This window comes from Mus pahari, chromosome 14 (assembly GCF_900095145.1).
Source record: "Mus pahari chromosome 14, PAHARI_EIJ_v1.1, whole genome shotgun sequence".
NCBI classification, from domain to species: domain Eukaryota; kingdom Metazoa; phylum Chordata; class Mammalia; order Rodentia; family Muridae; genus Mus; species Mus pahari.
The window spans coordinates 15436611-15459144 of record NC_034603.1 but is presented as its reverse complement, the minus strand read 5'-3'; the positions used below and the strand labels follow the sequence as shown (position 1 = coordinate 15459144).

Below are 22534 nucleotides of genomic sequence, written 5' to 3'. Positions count from 1 at the left end.
GGGGGGGGGGGTATAGGGAACTTTCGGGATAGCATTTGAAATGTAAATAAAGAAAATAATAATTAAAAGAATCCATACAATACTATCCTACTTATTTCTTCTTGGAGGCCTTAAGTATTACAATAATTGAAAATTATCTAAGCCTCAGATCATGGTGTTACTGCCTACCAATATGCCCTTCTCCTGAGCAAGTGCCAATATCCCTTGTGCATCTAATACAATGGTAGACCCCCGTGTTTATTCTAACCCCTTGCCCTGTGTCATAAACCTGAATTATTGACAATATAGTGATAAGTTTCTGGGTACCACCTCCCTTGCCATTAGCCCTCTCATGTCTGAATACTTGCCTGCTACACTCTGCTGTTCTTTTCTCTTGTCTTGCTTAAATGCAGTCCTACCAGGTCACTTCCTACTTAATACCCTTCAGAGGAAAGAGCCCACAACGCTCATGGCCTACAAGGCCCTGATGGTTTGCCTCATATCTGTCTACATACTCCATTTCTACTTACATGTCTCACAAAATCTTCATAATTACGTTGACTGGAAACCTGCTTTCCTTTCTTCTTGGGAAATATGTCTAAGCTCCTACCGTTATGGACTAAAGGTCCTACTACCTACCTTGAACACTCTACCTCCTTCGAAATCTCTTATGGTACATGCTTTCTGCTAGTTTAGTCATCAGTTTGTGTGTTTCTCTTCACTGAGAGAAGGAATGTAATAAAAAGAGAAAGAAAGAAAGAAAGAAAGAAAGAAAGAAAGAAAGAAAGAAAGAAAGAAAGAAAGAAAGAAAGAAAGAAAGAAGAGAAAGAAAGAAAGAAAGAAAGAAAGAAGAGAAAGAAAGAAAGAAAGAAAGAAAGAAAGAAAGAAAGAAAGAAAGAAAGAAAGAAAGAAAGAAAGAAAGAAAGAAAGAAGAAATAGAGAAAGTAAATGACTTTAGACCCAGGGTGCTTGGCCTAGGAGAGAGATCTGCATCTAGGTAGCTCTATAACATGAGCTAGTTGTTTGATTTCTTCAAGACTCATTTTCCTCACGTACAAAAAATAGGGGTAGCAATAAACTATAGGAAATAATTAGCTATATTCTCCATACATATCCAATCTCAATAAACATCTATAGAATGATAGTAAACCTTTAAGACTATAGGGATCAGCTAAAATAGAGGGAAGAGATACTGAGCTTTACCCTGAATAGAGAGCATGGATAAGTAAGAATTTGTACTTAAATAGCAAACTGGAAGTCAGTGAATGGAAACCTTAGGGAGAGGAAGAGACAGAATCTGTCTAACTAGGTTCTTGTTGAAGGTAAACTAGGGAGATCAGACTCCACATTTGGGGGTGAGTGTAGACCCAGTAAGGTTTGAGAGGATTGGCACAGGACTCTGGGGAATGTTTAGGAGCCTGAATAAAGTTTCAGGAAGTAAAGATTCTTTTTTAATGAAGTCATTGGAAGTTCAGTGTTCGACTCATTCAAGCAACACATATATGTTAAGATACAGAATAACATGCACATGTAGAACTGAATATTGTAACATATTTGGAGCTCTGAGGTTTTAGGCATTCTCTTGGGGCCATATAACATATCTCCTGAGTATAAGGAGCCACAGCTTTATTCTATAGCAATGATCCCTGTGCACTGACCATCAGTAGGGCTTTCAGATGCTCTAAGGACATCTTTGGCAGTACATGGTAGAATCTCTATTACACAGATAAGGCTTAGTATGAGAGGATGACTTACCCAAGGTCACCTGGTTCCCACTACAGATGGCAGTTGAGTAAACAGAACTGTCTGGAGTTACTATCTCATTTATCTTTCCAACAACAATAACAAAATGGTACTCAGAAGTAAGGAAAATAGCTCTTAAAATCCTTAGAGTTCTCTCCTGAAACCCATGATAGCTCGAAATGAATGAGAATATAATCTCAATGCCATTGTTCAGAAACTAGGATCCACACAGTGAGGCATTGCTTTCCTCTTGTCCAATTCTTTAGTCATGTAACAGTTCCCTTCAAGGAAAGAAACTCAAGAAGTATAGCCATGTACAAGATTGGCCTTAGGAAATGCACTGCCTTCATCAACAGCCTTCAGATAAAGCATTTGGAAACAGTGACTGACATTTCCCCGTGATATCTGCTGATTTCTTAGCCCAACACTTGCAATATGTCTTCTATGACACTCCTCATATTCCCCCACTATCACAGGATTCATCCACATCAATAAACATGCTCCCAAAGAAGCTGGGTTGCCAAAACATTGCTTTTACAACATATTTGCACCACAACTGTTAGAAATTACCTGGTGATGAATGTGGTCTAACCCCAAGAACTTGACTGCAGCAGGCTGAGGATTTATCGATAAGACTGATCTTAATCTTCCATCTTTGTTTACATCAGTAATTAATGCAGTTCAGGAGGGAGTCCTTGAAACCTTGTACAAGCAAGATTTATCCCCTCCGGAATAGATTACAGCCATATGTCACCAGTCAAAAGGTAATTGGTACATTTCATTAGAAAGTAATTGAAAAGAAGATTTATTTTAATGCCCTGTAATAAATAATCTCGATAAGCATTATCGTTAGCACGGATATTTGCATTGTGTAAAGCATTTGCTTTACATAAAAATATAGTATGTACTATATATCATACTAGATTTTCTAAAAAGATTTTTGCCTGTGACTTCAGGTTTAAAACGAAACAAAACAAAACAAAAGAGCAAATATTTATATTGTGAGGTATCCTGTAAGAACCAAGAGTAATTCCTATGACTCAACATAACAAAGAGATTCCTGACCATATTATTCAAATGAAAACCCCTAAGTGTATGAGCAAAGCTGTTTGGAATAGTGGACTAGGGCAAAAGACTTAGAGGTGATGAGACTATGAGGTACCTCACTCTGAATGGAGGTGTGGTGGGCAGGACATAGCTCTCAAGAACAATACTAGAAATGATGATGTTTCCTTTGTTAAGCACTTCCAAGAAACCACCTAAGTCTTTTTATGTTGATCACCATCACCTCTAATAGTGTTGCATCTGTTCATGCTAATCTAAGAAAAAAATATGCTGAACTCCAATGTGAGCTTTCATTTAAGTCATCTTATAAAAGAAAGGTTAATAGGTACAAGCAGTTTTTTTCTCCATTTCTATTCCTGATGTCATAAAGTTGTTAGTACATAAAAGCAGTAAAGTATGGAGTATTCACAATGCTGTCATGGGCAAGAGGTTGTAATGAGGCTGTTCACCTGTGACTGCTACACACACACACACACACACACACACAGAGAAAGAGAGAGAGAGAGAGAGAGAGAGAGAGAGAGAGAGAGAGAGAAGAGGGAGAGGGAGACAGACAGTCAGAGACAGAGACACAGAGAGATCAGTGGATAGATGGATGGTTGGGTGGGTGGATGGATGGTAGAGTGGGTAGATGATGTATGTGCAAGCAAGGGACCATGAGTAAGAATAACAAACCCTTTAAAGGCATGCTCCTAATGACCAGATCTCTAAAGGGCACACCTTGGAATACTGTAGCAATGAAACAGCAGTCCTTGATGTACAGGAATATTTCATATGCAAAGCACAAGAGGTAGAGATCAAGTAGCTTAGAAATTACAAATTATCTTTCCTTTAAATAGCTCCTTGATGTGATAGAATACTAAATGCATAATGTTTTAACCAAACATAAAAGAATTCTAGGAAGTACTGGCCTTTCAGTAGGTTTGTGCCCCAGGCTTCATCCTAGTATGAATTATTTTCAAGCCTCTGTGAAACCTAGTGGACCCATGAAAAGTATTGAAGAGACGGTAAATCCAGACAATTCTGTTTACATGACTGCCATCTCTAAGTATGGACCAGGTGGCTTGGGCAAGTCGTCTTCTCATACTGAGTCTCATCTGTGTAATAGAGATTCTACCATGTACTGCCAAAGATGCCCTTAGAGCATCTGAAAGGCCAACTGAGGCTCAGTGCACAGGGATCATTGTTATTAACCCCTCATAAACTACTCTCTAAACATGCCTCCTGATTCATTCAGCCAACAACTTCAACATTCTTCTCTAGCTGATCATGTCCAAGGCCCATATCTGTCTCCCTATCACTTTAAAACACTGCAGTGTGCTCCACTGTAACCACCCCAACTATCAAGGATGGAAGGAGAGATGCAAAAACGTAAGAAAGCTGGTTAGTTACTACTCAATTTATTTATTTCATGGCTGGAATAAAAATAGAAGTTTTCAATTAATATCCAGCAGAGAACCATTTACTTTCATTTTAAATGGATCCATTTACATTAAGTAAAATGTCTTTGAACACAAATTAGATACTTCCTAAATTTTACATGGTTATAATTTATATTCAGTAAGTAGAGCCAGTTAGAGGGCAGAGGTATGATCATGACCAGCAGTGAGTTTCGTTGCTGTCAATATTACCGTGTGTGTGTGTGTGTGTGTGTGTGTGTGTGTGTGTGTGTGTGTGTGCGCGCGCGTGTATTAAATGTGACATATGTTTAGGACTGAAAGATGTATCTTTCATTTGATAGTTTAATTCTCTTATCATACAGAGATTTTTTTTAAGAGAGTTAACATGGCCAAGTTAGTTATAAGCTTAATGATAAGAAACTACTCCTAACTTCTAGCCCAGTGTTCCCTTCTGTGACACACTGGACTATGGGGCTGAATTGACTTCTAAACTGAAACAAAGCTAGAGTTTTCATTTAATTGAAAATTCTAAGTGCAATTTGTGAATTTCTTCATTTTAATTCCTCATTATAATAATTGATAGCCTAGCCCCCTGTTACACAGAGTCAGGTTAATTGGATGAATCTTTAAATGTTTAGAGAACATCAGGTCTCCTTATAAAACACTCAAACAAAATATGTAAATATGAGAATGTATATGGTTTATGTGATATTTAAATCAATTTGTTTCCAATTAGTTTTAGAAGAAAGAGAATGGATGATATAATGGTTTAGGAACAAAAAGGCACAGGGAGAATTATCAAGAGTTTCCCTGAAAACTACAGTCATGATGCCTGTGGCTTCATGCACAGTACCTTGACAACCTTGAGACCAACCACATGATCTTTGTATTCCAACATAGTTCAGAAACTGTAAATTACTGAGTAACAGCATTTGTGATAGTTTTTTTTTTTTACCTCTGGGTAAGGTAATTGAGCAATTTCATAGAAAATACACATTAATTTCATTCTCAAAGACCTTGAAGTTTTAATAAATCTTTAAACAATAAAAACCAGGATGGAGGAAAAATGAATCACTTTGGTCCCTTGAATATTGGGAATTAAAACCTTTCTCTGAACTCAGGTTCTTTGCAAAGTGTATCATGTGACAGCTATGACAGGTTGTTATAGACATTGAAGCCAGAGAGGAAATAAGAAGAGAGGAGTATCTATTATCTGCCATAAGCAGGTTGGGAAAGAGAATACATTATTAATACCTTGCTTGTGTTACTGTGGCCTGTGTGTATGATCTGACTAAAGCTTTACCTATACATCCACAGTCCCTAATGATCCTATGAGGAAGATGCCATTAGCCCATATTAAACATAATGTAAGGCTTAGCTTCAACTCCTTTCAGTTGAAATACCTAAGACGACATAATGTATACAATCAGCCACCTTTAACCTGATGGTCTATGTCCCCTCTCAAGAAGCTGGAATGAATGACCATAAAGTAGCAAAAAAATTGCTAGTATGATAGAAGAAACAATAACTCTTTTGAAACATTTAAAAGAGGAAACTCTTGCCTTCATGGAAAAAAAAAAGACCATGAAAAATATGACTCCAGTGATACTTTCTTTAGGTGTTAGCTCAATATGGGATATTATTAATGTGACTCCTAATTCTATCATAACTTAACCTCTAAAATAGGATTAAATTGTTCAAAATTTGAAATAAAGAAGTCAAGAAGAAGAAAAGGCAGTCCGGGCCTCTTGACTTTGCTCAAAATGCAGCAAGACCATTGTGTAGGTAACAGATTCTAAAAGGAGCACTAAATTAACGAATATTTTTGAGCAGGAAGCCTCATGCTGGATGGAAACCTGGTAGAATCTCCACAGTTAAAGACTTTTAACCTTTAACAGGAGAGAAATTAAAATAAGTAATCAACAAATTGCAAGCTCGTCCATTGGCATGAAGGAATGTCACTTATGGATAGGAGTGGTTAATCAGGGAACATCTCTAAAAGGTGATATCTATGAAAGACATGAAGGATGAGAAGGAAATAGACATATCAACAATAGAGATTGTACCCACTATGTAGCCATTGCAGGGCGACCCAAAAGACCACATGAGTCCACTGACTGTAGAATCTTTTCAACACGCACCGGAGTGACTAACGGAAACTTCTGAATAGACAGCATTCCTAATTTTTGAAAAAGCAGATATTTGCCCGTGGAATAGCAGGTTACAGAAGGGTGTGGAAAGCTACTTTTCAGTAAGCAGGACCATAGAATACCTAGGACTCAGGTGACTTTACATCTTCAACTCTCAGGGCCTGTGGTTTTGGCTACACTGTTAAAGTCATCTCAAGTCCATCATCCATTCTCAAGAAATGAAGTTGGCTAGTGATCGTCAGGTGGGACAGTGTGCTTGAAAAAGGTCCAGTGTACATATATAATATGGGTTCACTCGTATGATTTCCATATAAATCTGCCATTGAAGTTTAAAGTGAAGGTGCATTTAAAAGCCCTAAGATTTCGAGGTTCCTTTGATTGTCTCTGAGATGGCTTAACTAAAAAGATAAAAGATGAGTCAGGAGTTAACCAAAGAGGAAGCCAGACGTGTCATTATGAGTTTCAACCCAAAAGTAACTAAAGTGATATGACGGCATAATGTAATATGATGGTAGGCAATATTATGCTTTTTAAATGGTCTGGCAACAAAATAATCAATCAAACATCAATTTTAAACAGTCTTTTAAATACTTTTTTTGAATTAAACTAATACATATTAGATGAATGAGAAAACTGAGAAATATACATACAATTCAAAAAGTGCCATAATGTCATCTCAATAGGCACAGATACCTTTAGAATTCAGAATCTCATTGATTATATATATATATATATATATATATATATATATATGTATAATTTTTGATTTGCAAATCAGTGAGATTTGCAAACACACACACACACACACATGCAGAAAGTCATTACACTGGCAACACAGAAGTACACTGAAAATCTTCATTTTGTCAAGGAAGCCATAGAGGACATATACAGATGTAGTGTTATAGGATGATAACTGAGCTGAAAATGTCTTGTTGGTTTGTGACATTTTAGCTCTTATACCCCCATCATTATCCGTGTGTCTGCTGCGATGCTGCTGTAAATCTATCTACATATGGCTAATCACATAAAGCTATATACAAATCTTATACAGTGATGTGCAGTACATAATACTTGATAAATGATTGCTGTTTAAATTCATGTATTTACTATGCTGTAATTTTCTTTTTAAATCATGAACTTCAATGTATACCACTGTGTACCAAAATTTTTACAAGTTAATATGCCATGTGGTTCTGGCAATGATATCTTCAATTTCACTCTTTGATAAAAGATATAGGTTGACTGATTGAGCTATGACATGTATCAAAACCCACACAAAACTTTATTGTGTACATATAGACATGCTTGTACAACAATGACACTGCCTACTGACTTACTCCTCCGAGTAGAGTATATCTCCATCATTAAGTGCCATGTGACCATACATTAACTTACCTACTTTGATTGTCCTTAACTTATGTCTCATAGAAGCTGTATAGAATTGTCTTCCCAACAGGGGAATGGTAGAGTTCTAAATTAAGTGCAAAGATCTGTAACACACATTAGTCTAACATCTGATTCTTTACACTATATGCAGTGAAATTGAAAAAACACATGCATGCCCTCGCATTCTGATATATTTGGGGTGCAGGTTGAGCATGGCACAGCCCAATCTTTTCATGTGATTCTGTGCTCAGTAAAGTTTCTCAGCTACTTGGAATGACCAAAGCTATACCAATTTTACAATACTTCTCACAAGTTTGGGCTGAACTCTTTCCCTTTCCATCATACCTCCCTCTGATTATTCTTTTTCCTTCAAAGTTATAAAACATAGATTCATCTCAGGAACTGATGTTTGCTGGGAGCCTCTGGTGCTGCTTCTGCCTCTCTCGACTCCCACTCATATTACTTGCTTTTGACTGTGTTCTGAAGGTCGCTCCCCAGTATAATGAGAGCTCCCGTCTCCATTCTCTAAAGATGGAAGCAGAATATGATCTAAAAGCTTGTCTCAGTTTGGAAGTGATTAATGTAGATTCTGATGATGAAGGAAATGAAAACGAGGAATCTGGCTAAGTAATCACCGTTCCAACAAAAACAATTTCAACAAAAAATGAACAAGCGACAGCGAGAACAAACTGATAATGCCAAGCACAAATAAATTATTCCCGACTTTCAAAACCAGACCTTGCGATAGCACTTAAAGTTTTGTGGGGGTTTTGATTCATGAGACTTCTGAGTATAACTGAGATGGAAAAAGGACACACTTCCTGCCCCACCTGTCACCGGTGCTTAAAAAGGAGTATGAGCAGAGAAGGAAAAGGTTCAGATAAATGCAGAATTGTGCGTCTGGTAGACAAACTACCCAGAGCTTTATAAACATAGGCGACATGACTAATTTTCTCTTTGTCGTGTTCCTTGGGCCAAAGACTGCATGTTTTCTAAGAAGAGCTGTGATACTACCACAAAGAACAGCGAGCCCTCAGTTGTACATACAAAGCATTCATGGACGGTGCATATGCATATTCATATGGAAAGGAAATGATCTCCATACCACGACTCAGCTAGCCTACCTGTTCCCAGGATGACTGCTCTTCTCTATTCTCACCACCCAAATGCAGCTGACATTCCATGGAAACTCACATTTTCAGTAGCTTCTTTTGAGTTAATATCCATGTGCTATCATCTCAGCAATGCAGAAATGTGCCTGCACTTATGACTGAATATAAGGCTTTCTGTCCTTGTATAACATTCTATTCCTTCATGGTGGTGGTGGTAGTGTAGTTTCATTCTGAAGGCTCTAACACTGGGAATCAGACAACAATAATTCCAGTCCAACAGCAGACAATTGGTCTCTTAAGCAGGCAGGCAAAGCCTGCTCTAACTCCTTTAATTCTTTTGGGACCTTCTACTGATTATGTGAAGGCTGTCTGCATCAAGGACAGCCTTCTCTACTTAGCCCACATATTCACAAGGTGATTTCATGCAGAAATACATTTGCAGGTATTCTTTTTGTAATGTTTAGCCAAGTATCTGGACAACCCATGGGCCAGTCAAGTAGATATGTAAATGTAACAAGAGTAATCACCATAGCATCTAGATGGACTTAAGTTGCCCAATGTCATCTCTTTCCATGTGTGTGTATGTGTGTGTGTGTGTGTGTGTGTGTGTGTGTGTGTTTGATATATTCAATCAAATTATATATGCATATATACATATATATTCAATTATATTATCGATTCCCATCTCCTCACCTCACAGTATTTCAGTACGCTTTCCACATTGTAGTCCATTACTGAAGAAAGCCAGGGGTAGGACAGGAACTAAATAAATCAGAGAAGAAACCTAGAGGCAGGATCTTACGTAGAGACCATGGAAGGGTGCTTCTTACAGGATTGCTTAGCCTCTACCAGCCCAGGAATGGCGCCATCCACAATATGCTAGTCCCTCTACCATCAATCATTGATTAAGAAAATGCTCTACAGATTTGCCTACAGCCAGAACTTAAGGAGACATTTTCTCAACTGAGGTGCCCTCTCTCAGGTAACCTTGCTGACATAAACCTAGCCAGCACATGGCCGATATCAGCTCAGCATAACCAAATCTTAGTCAATTGACTTTGCTTCCTTCGTTCTCTTGTCTCCATTATCCCTATTCCCACTCCCAACCTAGATTACATTGTTTTTTAATTATTGTTGTTGTTTAGATCCCAACTACAGTTTCCCCTCCCTTTTCTCTTCCCAGCCCTTCTTCTTACCTCCTCTCTGCCTACCCTCATCCCATCCACTTCTCTTCAGTTTCTATTCATAAAAGAGTAAGGTTCCCATGACTAAATTTCTTTTATCCTACAAAATTATCTTCTCCAAAGTCCTTGGACCTCTAATCCTTTTATGAGGTTCCCTCTCATCCTTGGTATGTCAAATGTGAGCCTTCCCATATACCAAGTCTTCCTGACACCCCCAACTCATGCATAGTTGTGGGCTCATACAATGTCCAATGTTTCTGTAAGACTCTACCAGCATACACAAGGAACTATTTACTACAGTTCATTGTTAATAAGTAAACTCTTTAGCTCAGGGAATAAGTTCACCTTGTGGACAGCTGTAACCATGGCATTCTGTTCTTTTCAATGAAGGTCTGATGGTCAGACTAGGGGTGAAGTTCAGTGGTAAATCACTTGCCTGGTATGTGCAGCATCCTCCACTGAATCCCCTGCACCAGGAAAAAAAGAAACAAACACAAACAACAAATATTATTTTAACCAAATGATGAGCTAGTTCCTAATAGACATTAAGCACCAAGCCAACCACTGCCAATGTAGGATACAGGTCACAGTTACATGTCACCTAATAAACATATGCTAAATCAGTCCACTTGCTCTATGCTTGGAAGCAATGTTAATTCAAATTAATTTTGGTGTTAGCCAAGACTGCCTTTCATCAAAGCAAATCTCACAATGGTTTTCTCTAGGTAACAAAAATATTGCTGCTTTTCTGAGAGAAAATGTCTTCAACTGCAACTATTTGATTCATTTCTTAGCCTTTCAGAGTAGAAGAAAAGCTGTTCTGCATAGATCCTTGTGACTTGGAATGTAATGGCATATCTACAAATTTGGGAGCTTTATTTGTGAAGTTAGAAATCTACTGCACATAAGGTGGTTTTGAGATCCTGGAGGGATGACTGAGCAGTTAAAAGCTTTAAGTGTTCTTCCAGAGGCCCTGGATTCAATTGTTAGCCCTAAAGTCTGGCACCTCACAAGTACTTGTTACTGTGGCCCAAAAGGAATATGATGCATTTGGAGCACACACACACACATAACACACACACTTAAAATAGAATATTTTGTTAAGTCTAATGTTTCAGAGTAACTCTTTGTTTATAAGCTAAAGCTATATAATTAGGAAATCCCTGTTTCTTCCTACTGTTCTCACATGATTCTGACATTTCTCGAATTTCTGTCATGCAGGTTGAAAATTTTTCTGTGGAATATCATGTGCTCAGTACAAATACAGGCATTTACAACAGGGGTAGCATAGCTGACTGGACTTATGTTTCAGCTTTTCAAGCTGTAATTGCAATTCCGATAATTCTTTTCATGAATTAGTCTGGCTGATGATATTAGGCAAGTGATCATCACCATTTCCCCTGAAGAGCTGGTGTGTAGTATCAGGTACAGTTAGAGACCACCTCCTGGCTCACTTTGTTAACATGAGACTCCATTCCAGTCTCCCCTGACTCCTTTAGAACCTTCCTTCAGCTTCTCTATGCCTTGGACACCTCTTGGGTACATGTATAATGAAAGGCACTATTTTTATCTCTGCTGAAGCAGAGGGTTAGGAAGTAAGATTTTGCTTTGTTCTGCTGATCTCAGGCTCCATCATCTGGTATAGCTTTTCATAGACTACTGCACTGACTCTACTAACCATGAATAGTTGAATTGCTACAATATGCATATGCAGCCCTGCTTTTAGAGGCTCTACTTGATCCCTAATCAATGAACTACTAAGGAGCTTTCTAGTACATGGGCAACTCTTAGGTTAGACAGCATTTACAAAAAGTTGCTGCATCTCTAAGTATAAAACAATAATCCCACCTTAAACATGATGTGCTTGCAGCATACAATGCCAAATTCTCACTTCTTTTAGAAGTTCAGGATCATGGAATTCAAGCACAGCATTGTGGTAGTTTATATAGACTGACTAGTTCAAGAACCAAAGAAAAATGGGAACCCAGGGACTCTTGAGTACTGAGGGCAGCTTAACAGCTTTTGCTCAACTGTATAAAATGTATCTTCATATTCTTAGCTTAACCTACCATGGGAACAATACATGTCTCAAGCCCATTGAAGGAATATGTCTAAGAAAAGAGAACACCAGTGAAACCTGTAGTGTTTTAACATTTGATAGAGGGCTTCCTAGTTTACATTCTATTGCAGTGAGAAAACATAATGACCAAAACAAAACTGATACCATGAAATACCCAATCCATGGTGGAAAGGTAGAATTGAACTCATCTCCTCGCCACCCTTGATCCTTTAACCCAAAATACTACAACAGGTGTCACCTGTCTTGAACATACCCATGACATAAGAACTTTAAATCAGTCCTTGAACTAGTTTGTAGCATGAGTTCATAGTCTCTAGCTAAGCCTAAAATCTCAAGCAAAGAAATTAGCTCTCTGTGGGCTCAAGCCAAAGGTACTAAGAGTGATCATCTACTCTACATGAAATTATCATAAATGCAGGTCTCAAATAATTTCTTCAGATAAAGACCCAAGAAATATAAACCCATAGTTAAAGAGGACAAGATACTCAGAAACAAAGCCCCATGAACAAGAGAGCAAGCATAGAGCTTCACTGTCATGGAGTCTTCAGTTATGAGAGTAAGCAGAGAAAGAAAATAAAACAGGTATTCCTGCCATGCATAAAAAATGAAACTAAATGATATAAAGTAAAGGAATATTTAAAGTGGCTAATAAATTAGAACATGAACCAAACAAAATATCTATGAATAAAAAATATAACCTCACACAGAAAAACCCCAGTGGATATGAGGAGAAATGGATAAAGATAAGTCAATATGAAAATATATTGGAGAATTATTCAGAAAGCAGAGTCGGGATAATAGACATGCCAGGAAGATAATGTCTAGTCTAAATAAGAAAGAGAAGATATGATTGGAAATAAAGCAAAAATAATTTACAAACACATACCTGCCAAATGATGTCCAGTGAGGATAGACACAAAATCATAAATTTAGAGTTTACAAATATTCAGTTAGATAAAGTAAAGGTAAATCCATATATAGGGACTGGGAAGATGGCTCAGTCAGTAAAGAGCTTTAGCACACAGGCATGAGAACTGAAAATCATAAGATAGTTAAGTGCCATTCATGAATGTCACTCATTATTATTGTATGAGTGCTGGCATCCACATGCTGTGGTGCCTCTGGGGAAGTTGCAGGAGAACTTCCTTGGGTTTTAGTTCTTTCCTCTTATGGTAGGCTTCCAGGAGTTAATTTAGTAGTCATTAGGGTTGTGCAAGAAGCACGTATCACAACTAAGATATCTCAACCTGTCCAGAAGATGCCATTATACAGTCACGAAAGGAAACTCAGAATCACTATTATGTCACACAACTATCTGTAATAGAGAACATCTGATCCCCCCAAGAATTTACATTTGAAGTGTACAATGTATAATCTCAGCTTCTCTGAGTCACAGTAGAGGTGCAGCTCAGCCAAAGCCTCTACTTCAGATCTTATATAAGGCTTCAGTTGAGCCGTTGGCAATGGCTGTCATCTCATCAAATGTTTGATCAGAGGAAAACAGTTCCAGGGACACTATGGCCACAGGGAAGATTCTATGTCATGCAGAATATTGGTCTGGAGCAGAGGGTATTCATTGGTCTTATGAGATGCTCCATCAGAAGCCATCCATATCACAGATGGTATGACATATTGTCACACATGAGGAAGTGGGAATAGAATGTAACTCCAGTCTTCTTAACATCCTAACTGGATAAGAGACAGACCATCATTGTTACCATATCCTATTTGTATAGACTCCTATATTGAAGGGAAGAAATTATTTAGAGGTATGAGTACCAGGCAGTAAGGACCAGTAGGGACAGCCTTTGATGTTACATTACCAGGAGTATTAAAGACACTTGTTTTAGAATCTAGTGATGTATGTCTACTTATTCAAAGGAAAGGAAAACTTCTCAAAAATACTTGCATTAAAATGCTCATAGTACTTTCTACAGACTTAAAACAACCAGATGTCTAAAAAAGAGAGTGGATAGACAAATCATGGTCCATTCAAGCAGTCAACAATTACAGAGCAACAGGAAGAATGAAAGACTGATGAGCGCAACCACATGGAAAAACAGTGAACATCTCAAAAGTCAGAAAAGTTTTAAAATGGTGATGTTTGTTAGATGAGGTTTGAAAACAAGCAAGTCTAATGTTCAGTGATGAAATAACAGGAGCATTGCCTTCAGAGGGAATCATGTGGACTGCCAGAGTGCATGGATGCTGATGATGTTGGAGAGGGAAGTGATTTCATGAGATTTAAAAATATATTAAAGCACATAATTAAGATCTGTGTATTCTACTCCATGTGGCATTTGCTTCAACTGAAAGTAATCTGAGGGCGGAGGAAATGGCTTTGTGGATAAAGTGCTTGTTGAACAAATATGAGGACCTGCTTTTGGTTCCCTACCACCCAAAGAAAAAGATGAGCAAAGAGGTGTACACCTCTAATTGTGAGGCTGAAAGATAGAGATAGGAAGCTCCCAGGGACATGATAGCTCGTCTAGTCAAATATGCAAGCTCTAAGTTTTGCAAGATACCCTCTCCCCACACATAAAGTGGAGAATGATAATGATACCTGACATCAACCTCTGGCCTCTTCATGAGTAGATACTAGTGTATGCTCCCCCACATACCTGCCATACAAACATACAAATAAAGGCTGTATGAAATAAAAAGGAATCAATTACATAAGGCACACATCTGAAATATAAGGCACATATCATGGCTCAAATTTGAAAGTATAAAGAAATCTCCACCAGGAAAATATAAGAACCACTATAGCAATGGATGCATGACTTTTTAATGCATGGTGGGGGAGACAAAAGAGTTATCAAAATACTTACTACATATTGACATGGTAACAAGAAAATTAAACAACTGAAAGTTACTAAGTATCTTACAGCATACCTCTTTTAAAAATAAAAAGAAATCAGGGTGGTGTGGTGGCATACACCTTAAACCCCAGTACTTGGAAGGTGGAGGAAGATGGATCTCTGTGAATTTGAGGTAGGCCTGGTCTATATTGTAAGTCCCAGGCCAGCCAGAGCTACATAGTGAGACCCTATCTCAAAAAAAAAAAAAAAATTAAGCAAATAGCACAAACAAGAGTCTAAAAATAATAAACAAATAAACTCAAGCAGAACAACTGGATAGTTAATAAAACATAAAGAATATGGTGCCAACACCTGAAGTACACGGGGTCATGGAAGGTTTATAAACATTGACATTATCAGACCCAAAAGAAAACAGTTTCAACTTTTACAGAATTGATTTCATGCAGAAAACAGCTTCTATTCTAGGATTGTCAGTTCAAAGACAATGTTCAAAAGTTCAGAATCAATAATGAAAACATATAGAGGTATATCTAGAAATCCATTCTGGGAGATCTCATATTTTTAGAAAGTAAGAAATAAGAATAGCTTTTGATAAAGCTCAGAGGCCCCAAGAGTGATCACACTGTAATATTTAAAAAGTCACAGATACATTATAAATATTCTTTGGGAATGCAATTAACATGCATAACAATGCATATACTTTAGAAAAGTAAGGATTTAAGAAATGGTACATGTTAAAAGTTAGAAAAACCAGTGAGTTATTCTAGCTTATTTGAAACAAAAAGGCAGGGAGGAATTCAGGGACTGAAAATTAAAACTAAGTAGATAGAACTGAACTGATGGGGGAAAAATTAACTCTTTGAATCTTAAAACAGCCCTCTGATGGTACAGTTCAAGGGACAACAGAGCCACAATGCAGAGCCATTAAAATAGATAAAACTTAAGCCACTATGTGAAGTGAAAATATACAAAAAGGAGGGTTTGCTTATTAAAATCAACCTGAAAAGAATTATAAAACATGTATCATGCTATAAGTAGTTTAAAAAGAAATGAGGTCACAGATATGGTGATATGTATGCATGTGTATACACATATACATACATATACATACATATATATGGGGGAAATATGAAATTACTGAATGTATGCAAGGAAACACAACTAGACAGACACAATGACAGTAAACTAGACTCACATCTCAGCAGGAACCCTGGCCCTGGGTCAGTGAGGCGACTCAGTGGGTAAAGGCACTTGCTACCAGTCCTGACCTCTTGATGGATCAGCATGATGGAGGAAATGGGAAAGAACCAACTCTGACAAGTTGTCTGACCTCCTTAGGTCCATCATGGTATAGACACATGAATGCATGCCTGTACACACAGGTGATAATAAATAAAATACATAAATATTCTTAAAGGGTTACCAAAATCATTCCATGTTCCCTTGTGAAACTTAAATCCAAGGCTGCATGAAAACACATGAATTAAGGATTTTTAAAGAAGCTAGGACAGCATTATTTGTCTTACCAGGGATAACGAACACTATTACCCTTAATAAGTAAGTTGACGTACTGTTAGCACTTTTCAAGAATAGACAAATGAAATAATGACTAAGACTGGAAATCCTCAAAGGAAAAGAGTAAGGCTATGGAAATGTCACTTATGTTAGAGCTTTGGATGTTTTTCCTCACACAGTGCTGTCATAATAATCTGCATCAGTCCAAACCCAACATCAGCTCATGCACAAAACTCAATATTTGGCAAGTTACAGACTTAGTGAAAAAGCAAAGTATATAACTTTTAATGATGATACAGAAGTCATGACCACACTGTAGGAACTACTGTCTGAATAGGTTACAAAGGGCACAAATCTACTTGTCTATATTAAACCTGGAAATGTACAATGGTGTCCACAGACTAAGTGAACAGACAAACCACAAAGGAAAAGAAAAATATAGAGAACTACAATCTTTCCAACATGTGTATTTTATAAGTCACACCTAGAAAATTGGGGAAAATATTGAAACTGACCAAAAAATTTCACTGACGAAAAGGTTCATCTGACTTACATATGAAATGGTGCTTGACTCTCTAATAAGAGAGAAGGAAATCAATTATAAAAGACAATATTTCTTTTTATAATTCACATTACCAAACATCAGCACCAAAGTGGAAAGATTAGAGTTCTTCTCATTGCTAGAGAGCAAAAGTCAAAGTTCAGCAATCATTTCTAGAAAAGCTGTGTGGTGTATTCTTATATGCGGCACCTATGCCTTTCCCAGGACTACCAAGTCTCTTCTGTCTGCAAGAGTTTCCTGCATCTGTACACCAGGAGACACACCCAAAACTGTACATAGGCAAGAAAGAAAGAAAGAAAGAAAGAAAGAAAGAAAGAAAGAAAGAAAGAAAGAAAGAAAGAAAGAAAGAAAGAAAGAAAGAAAGAAAGAAAGAAAGAAAGAAAGAAAGAAAGAAAGAAAGAAAGAAAGAAAGAAAGAAAGAAAGACTATTTCTAGAAACAAAAGCCTGGAACCAGATGTTTAATGGAGCAATATAAATATAAATCCTAGCATATTGGTAATACCAGGAAATCAGAAAGATCCATAAATGTAAGATATATGAATCTTAAGAGTATGGCGGGGCACACAACATTTACTCAATAAATATGTAAGTGGGGTTATTCTTGATAAAAAGATAAAATGTGTAGAAGAAAACAATGTGTCATGGAAGAAAATGTGTAGCTTTGAAGAAGAGCAAGAAAAACAAACAAACAGCAAAGGTCCTAATAGCATTCATGAATAAGGAGGGGAAAAGATGAATGGAATGGAGAAGATGAGCTGTGGGTACCACAAAGATGAGCATTTCACTTTATTCGTAATGAAGATGGGGAGCATGACGGCACCATGCTTTACCAGTCTATATGCCCTCCTTATGTTTTTATAAAGATTTTATATATTTGTGGAATTTAATGATCCCAAAGACAATTAACCTTTTAAAAATCAGAAAAATAAATCAGAAGCCCGAGTAGCAGAGAGGGTAGAGAAGCAGCTGCCTCCCTAGACTTTATCTCCATCACCTCCTTCTCATCCAAGCCAACATCACTTCAGGTACCGTTATGCTGGAGCTGTCCTTTGACTAAAGCTTCCGGGTTGGTCACTCGCTGCCTAATTAGTCTCCATGAGAACCTGAGTGTATGGCCCTGTGTTAAGTTAGCATCGCCAGAAGTGTTGGTTCTATACCAGTATCAGTTACTAAGCCCAGCCAGCCACTGCACTTCCACAGACTCACATTGAAAATTATTCCTCTTAGAACTTGGCTCTGCCCCTTAGACTCCCCTTCTGGTCATTCTTGTCTTTCCTATGTTTCTTTCTTGGAGGGCTTTTTTTTTTTCCTCAACAGTAGCACCATTCACTTCCAAAGGCCAACAGAGTCCTCACCATTTCCACACCATTTCATTTTTATGCCACATAAGCATATATGTTCTAGTCCTTGATCTGTGGGGAGAAATGGATGGATATCACTTGAAGGGTGTTACACCCTTTATGGATCACAAGGGCTTTCATAGGGGATTTTTCTCATCACAAAGTCAAACAAGAGATTAAACTGTAGCATATCATCCTGAATAACAAAGGCCATCTGGAAAGGCTATGAAGCAGGCAGTAGGGTACCTTCTTGCTTCTACTCCCAAGAGATGGTCACACCCACCTGATCATCACATCATCTTGTACAGTAGGATATTTTCACAGCAGCTCCCTTTCTTAGTGTCCTGGTACCTACTTTCCCAGGCTGTGGCTGGAGGGCTAGCATTCAGCTTTAAGTTTATTTGTCTGCTTCAGAGCCATTCTGGTGAACTGGGAGGCCTTAACTAATAGACACGAATGACGTAAATTCTGATGCCTAAAATGAGTACATTACATATAATTAGTTCTCTAAGCCCTGCTCATATTCTCTTTGTCAAGGTCCCTTTCACCATACCTCTAACACTTCACAGATTCATATATTATGAATGGTAGGTATGAGGATAATCAACATATATGGAATTTGGTGTCACCAATGTAAACTACTTAAATGAGAGAAATACTGTATGACTCCTGACAGAATGTGACATCTCTTGGCCATGTACGGGGCTAGCTTCTCACTCTCCTTCATGAGCATGCCCTCATCAGTGCGACGTGGATAACGTTTCTCTACTAGCATGACAGGAAATGATGTCTATGCGGGACTACTAAGCCTAGACTTTCATCTGACCCATGAGTTTGTCCAAGATTGCCAATCTCCTCTCACTTCTGAGACTGGTAGAGAGCACGGGACCATTTTCTCACTTTATCTTCTTTGGCTATCCAGTCTGGCTTACTTAGGCAGGTTATCTGTAGCTTGCTTGCATCTTTGCTTCCATCAGTATGAACCCTTTTCTTCCTACATCATGCCTTGGCACTGTTTTAACACTGACTCCTGCCCAGCTCATCTCTAACATTATTGTCTTGCACCATTCCCAGGCTAAAGACCTTGAGCTGTCGTTATTTTTCTTCATTCTTTTTTCCATCTCTGCTTCTTCTTCTTACACAAGTTAACTCAGCTTTCTAACACACTTCCTCTCTTTTGTCAACTAGCTCCTCATTAACGCAGACTACTGTACCTTCTGCAATCATTGGTCTCAAGTATTTCCTTCATCTTACTGGACTTTGCAGACAGATATAACTCCTTAGAATATTAAAGCTTTCTTTTTGAAACCTCTGTGGGAAAGAAATGTCTGCCTAAGTCAGTCAGACTGTATAGGAAAAAAAGAAAATAGAGATGGTCCCAAACTATCTGCCTGTCTCAGAAGGGAGAGATAGGCAGCCTGGGAAAAGCTTATGGGTCAAATGAAAGTCTAAGTTTGGTAGCAGAACTTCATCCACATTACAGTGTTATTATTCGCAGGTCATTAGAAAAGCCTTATGCAAGTGAGGTAAGACATAATAACAGGCAGAAACACACCCGACTTGGACAACCTTAGTATAGGTCTTTTGACGAGACTATGGGTTGGAGGGATTGTTGCCACACACTGAGGGGTGAGACCAGTAAAGAAATAATGAACTAAGTAAGTGGAAAGGAAGGCATTTTCTGTGGAAGTATGGTGGGCCTATTGTTATTCCTGTAGCTCTGATAGAAAACCTTCAAGGACAAGGCTGCTTCCCAGAAGCAGTTGAAAACAGGGAGGGTGGAGGGAGCAGCCATCCTGGTACCTGTCTTGACATGATGGGATTGCTCAGTAGTGCTAACTTACTAGCCAGTGTGCCCTGGTGACCATTTTCCTGAAGCACTAAAGGGTTTGCCCAGCCCATGGATGGAGTAGTGAAATGGAATAGGCAGCCAGCAGTGGGCAAAAAAAGATGATGCTGATTTTCAACACATTCCAAATATAAGAAAGTTGGAAACGTTAAGTAGAGAGACTGACCTGAAGGAGAAAGGCAGTTCTGAAGCCACCACTGGGTCCCACTCCTTAGCTGAGCTGCTTTCTCTGTGAGAGGATCTTCATGAATCCCTATCTGACCACACTGTCCACATCTGTAATATTCATGGGGCTAGCTGAGCTTTTCCTCATTAAAGTGAAATCAAACAAAAAACTTTTAAAGGTATAGCATCCCCTGTTTTGTCATGATAATTAGCATAGAGCAAGGCTGGTTTTTCTTACAGTCAGTGAAACTGACTCACTTTTTTGGTTTCGGGGGTTGTTTTTTTTTTTTTTTTTTTTTTTTGCATTTTCAAAATTCATAGAAATATGGAATAAGTAGTGCACTGCAATCAAGATAGATATCAGAATTCTACTAGTTGTCCTCCTAGACCCAGGCAAGCCTTGGTCTATTCTAAATCTACATCACAAGTTTAGGCTCAAGAATTCATTTTTGCTGATATAATAACAATACCAACACCAGAACAGGGTCACTGTCCCTAATTAAAAAGACTCAATATGCTCCAAACTACCCAAAAAAAATTTAGAGTGTCACTAAGATGCCATAATTTGGAGCATTTGTGTTTTTCAGATGAGGAATGCTCCAGTAAGGTCTACTTAGCTCTAGAAATTTCTAAAATCTGAAACACATTTGGTTCCCAAGAATTTCAGGTAATATTCCATTCACGTTCATACTGTTTTAGACCAAGTTACATTTCTAATGTGCCAGGCCCGACTTGAATTTTATAGATAAAGAAAGTGAGGCTTTGAGAAAGTTTAGAGAGTGAAAGAAGAAAGAATTGCCTGTGGCTATGTCATGGGTCTGAAAGCATTCAGAAATTGACCAATCAATTAGAAACTCACATGGTCAGAAACTATCCATGAATAAATTTTAAGAAATAAGAGGTTTTATTAAATACTGGCAAGGACCATGGATACTGGACCAGGTGCATTCCTAAGACTCATTCATGTTCAGACTGTGGTACCAAATTATATTAGTCAGGGGGTTATAAAGGCAAAACTCACAGGGCTTTATACTTCTGCCCTCGTGCAATCAGAGGCAAACACACATCTTGGCGTACTTCCTGCTTACATGTGATCAAGCACACGTCCTGTGCAGTTAGTGCAACCAAGCTTGTTTACAGAAGTGAAGACATACAGCTTGTTATCTTACATGAACAACAGCCACCAGCATTCTAGGAAGTTGTCTGTCCTTGATCAAATGGGGCTTACAGGTTAGAGGCAGTTTTGGTTTATAGATCTCTTAAGCACAGTGATTTCAAATTAAACCATAATGTTAGCCTGCATAATAAAGGGAACATCTCATGGCTTCGTTATAAGACTGTCTGACTCTTAGATCTATTTTCTTATTTTTAAATGATATAATTTTTATTCATAGCTATATATATGGTGGCAGGTGGGGAGGTATGTGCATGTGTGTGCAGATGATGGAGGAGAATCGAGTGCATTAAAGACCCCGGCACTGGAGTTCTGAGACAGGTCTTCAGTCCTACAAAAGCAGCAAGCATTCTTAACCACTAAGCCATCTCTCTAGCCTATGTCTGTTTTCTTAACTTTGGTCTGACTGTGTGCCTTCAAAAGATCCAGAGAGTAGGACACAGAGGAAACAGTCTAGAAAGCAGGGTGCTAGAATCCTCTTAATTTAAAAAAAATAATAATAATAATAATCACAAGGGGAGAGATACAGGTAAGAAGCTGGTAAATTTTACTAATAAAATAAAATCATCAATTCAGTATAACATGAGGCCATGATCCAAGAATACCTTCCTCACAACCTTTGTAAAATGTGGAGAAACTAAAGCCTAGAACTCTTACACTCTGGTACAGACATGTATGTCTGTAAAGCAAATCTAGATAAATTAGATGAAGCACTGTGACTGCTTCAATGCCCTGCGCTTCAGCTTCTTAAAATTCCTAATCAGGGAAAAGGACTTTTAATCTGTGGCTTGTGTTTCAGGTTGGAGTCCCCAACCCGATCTCTAGTGATGGAAGCCCCCAAAGGAGTAGAAATAAATGCAGAAGCTGGCAATATGGAAGCTACCTGCAGAAGTGAGCTGAGACTGGAGTCCAAGGATGGAGAGGTAAGGACTGGCAAGGATGGAAATTAGGAGTCCATTGGTCCAAAGGCCCGCCTTTCCCCTAGACTGGTTAGCACTGAGATAAAT

General features: G+C 38.2%; 1 protein-coding gene across 2 annotated transcripts in view; it reads left to right on the top strand.

The window, feature by feature from the left end:
- Sgcd (sarcoglycan delta) overlaps positions 1-22534 on the top strand; it is a 389217-nt gene that overhangs the window by 357071 nt on the left and 9612 nt on the right. For both annotated transcript variants that reach the window (XM_021212905.2, XM_029546159.1), the window contains exon 7: positions 22327-22450. In XM_021212905.2, coding sequence (XP_021068564.1) covers positions 22327-22450 — 124 coding nt within the window. The remainder of the gene's footprint in view (positions 1-22326; positions 22451-22534) is intronic.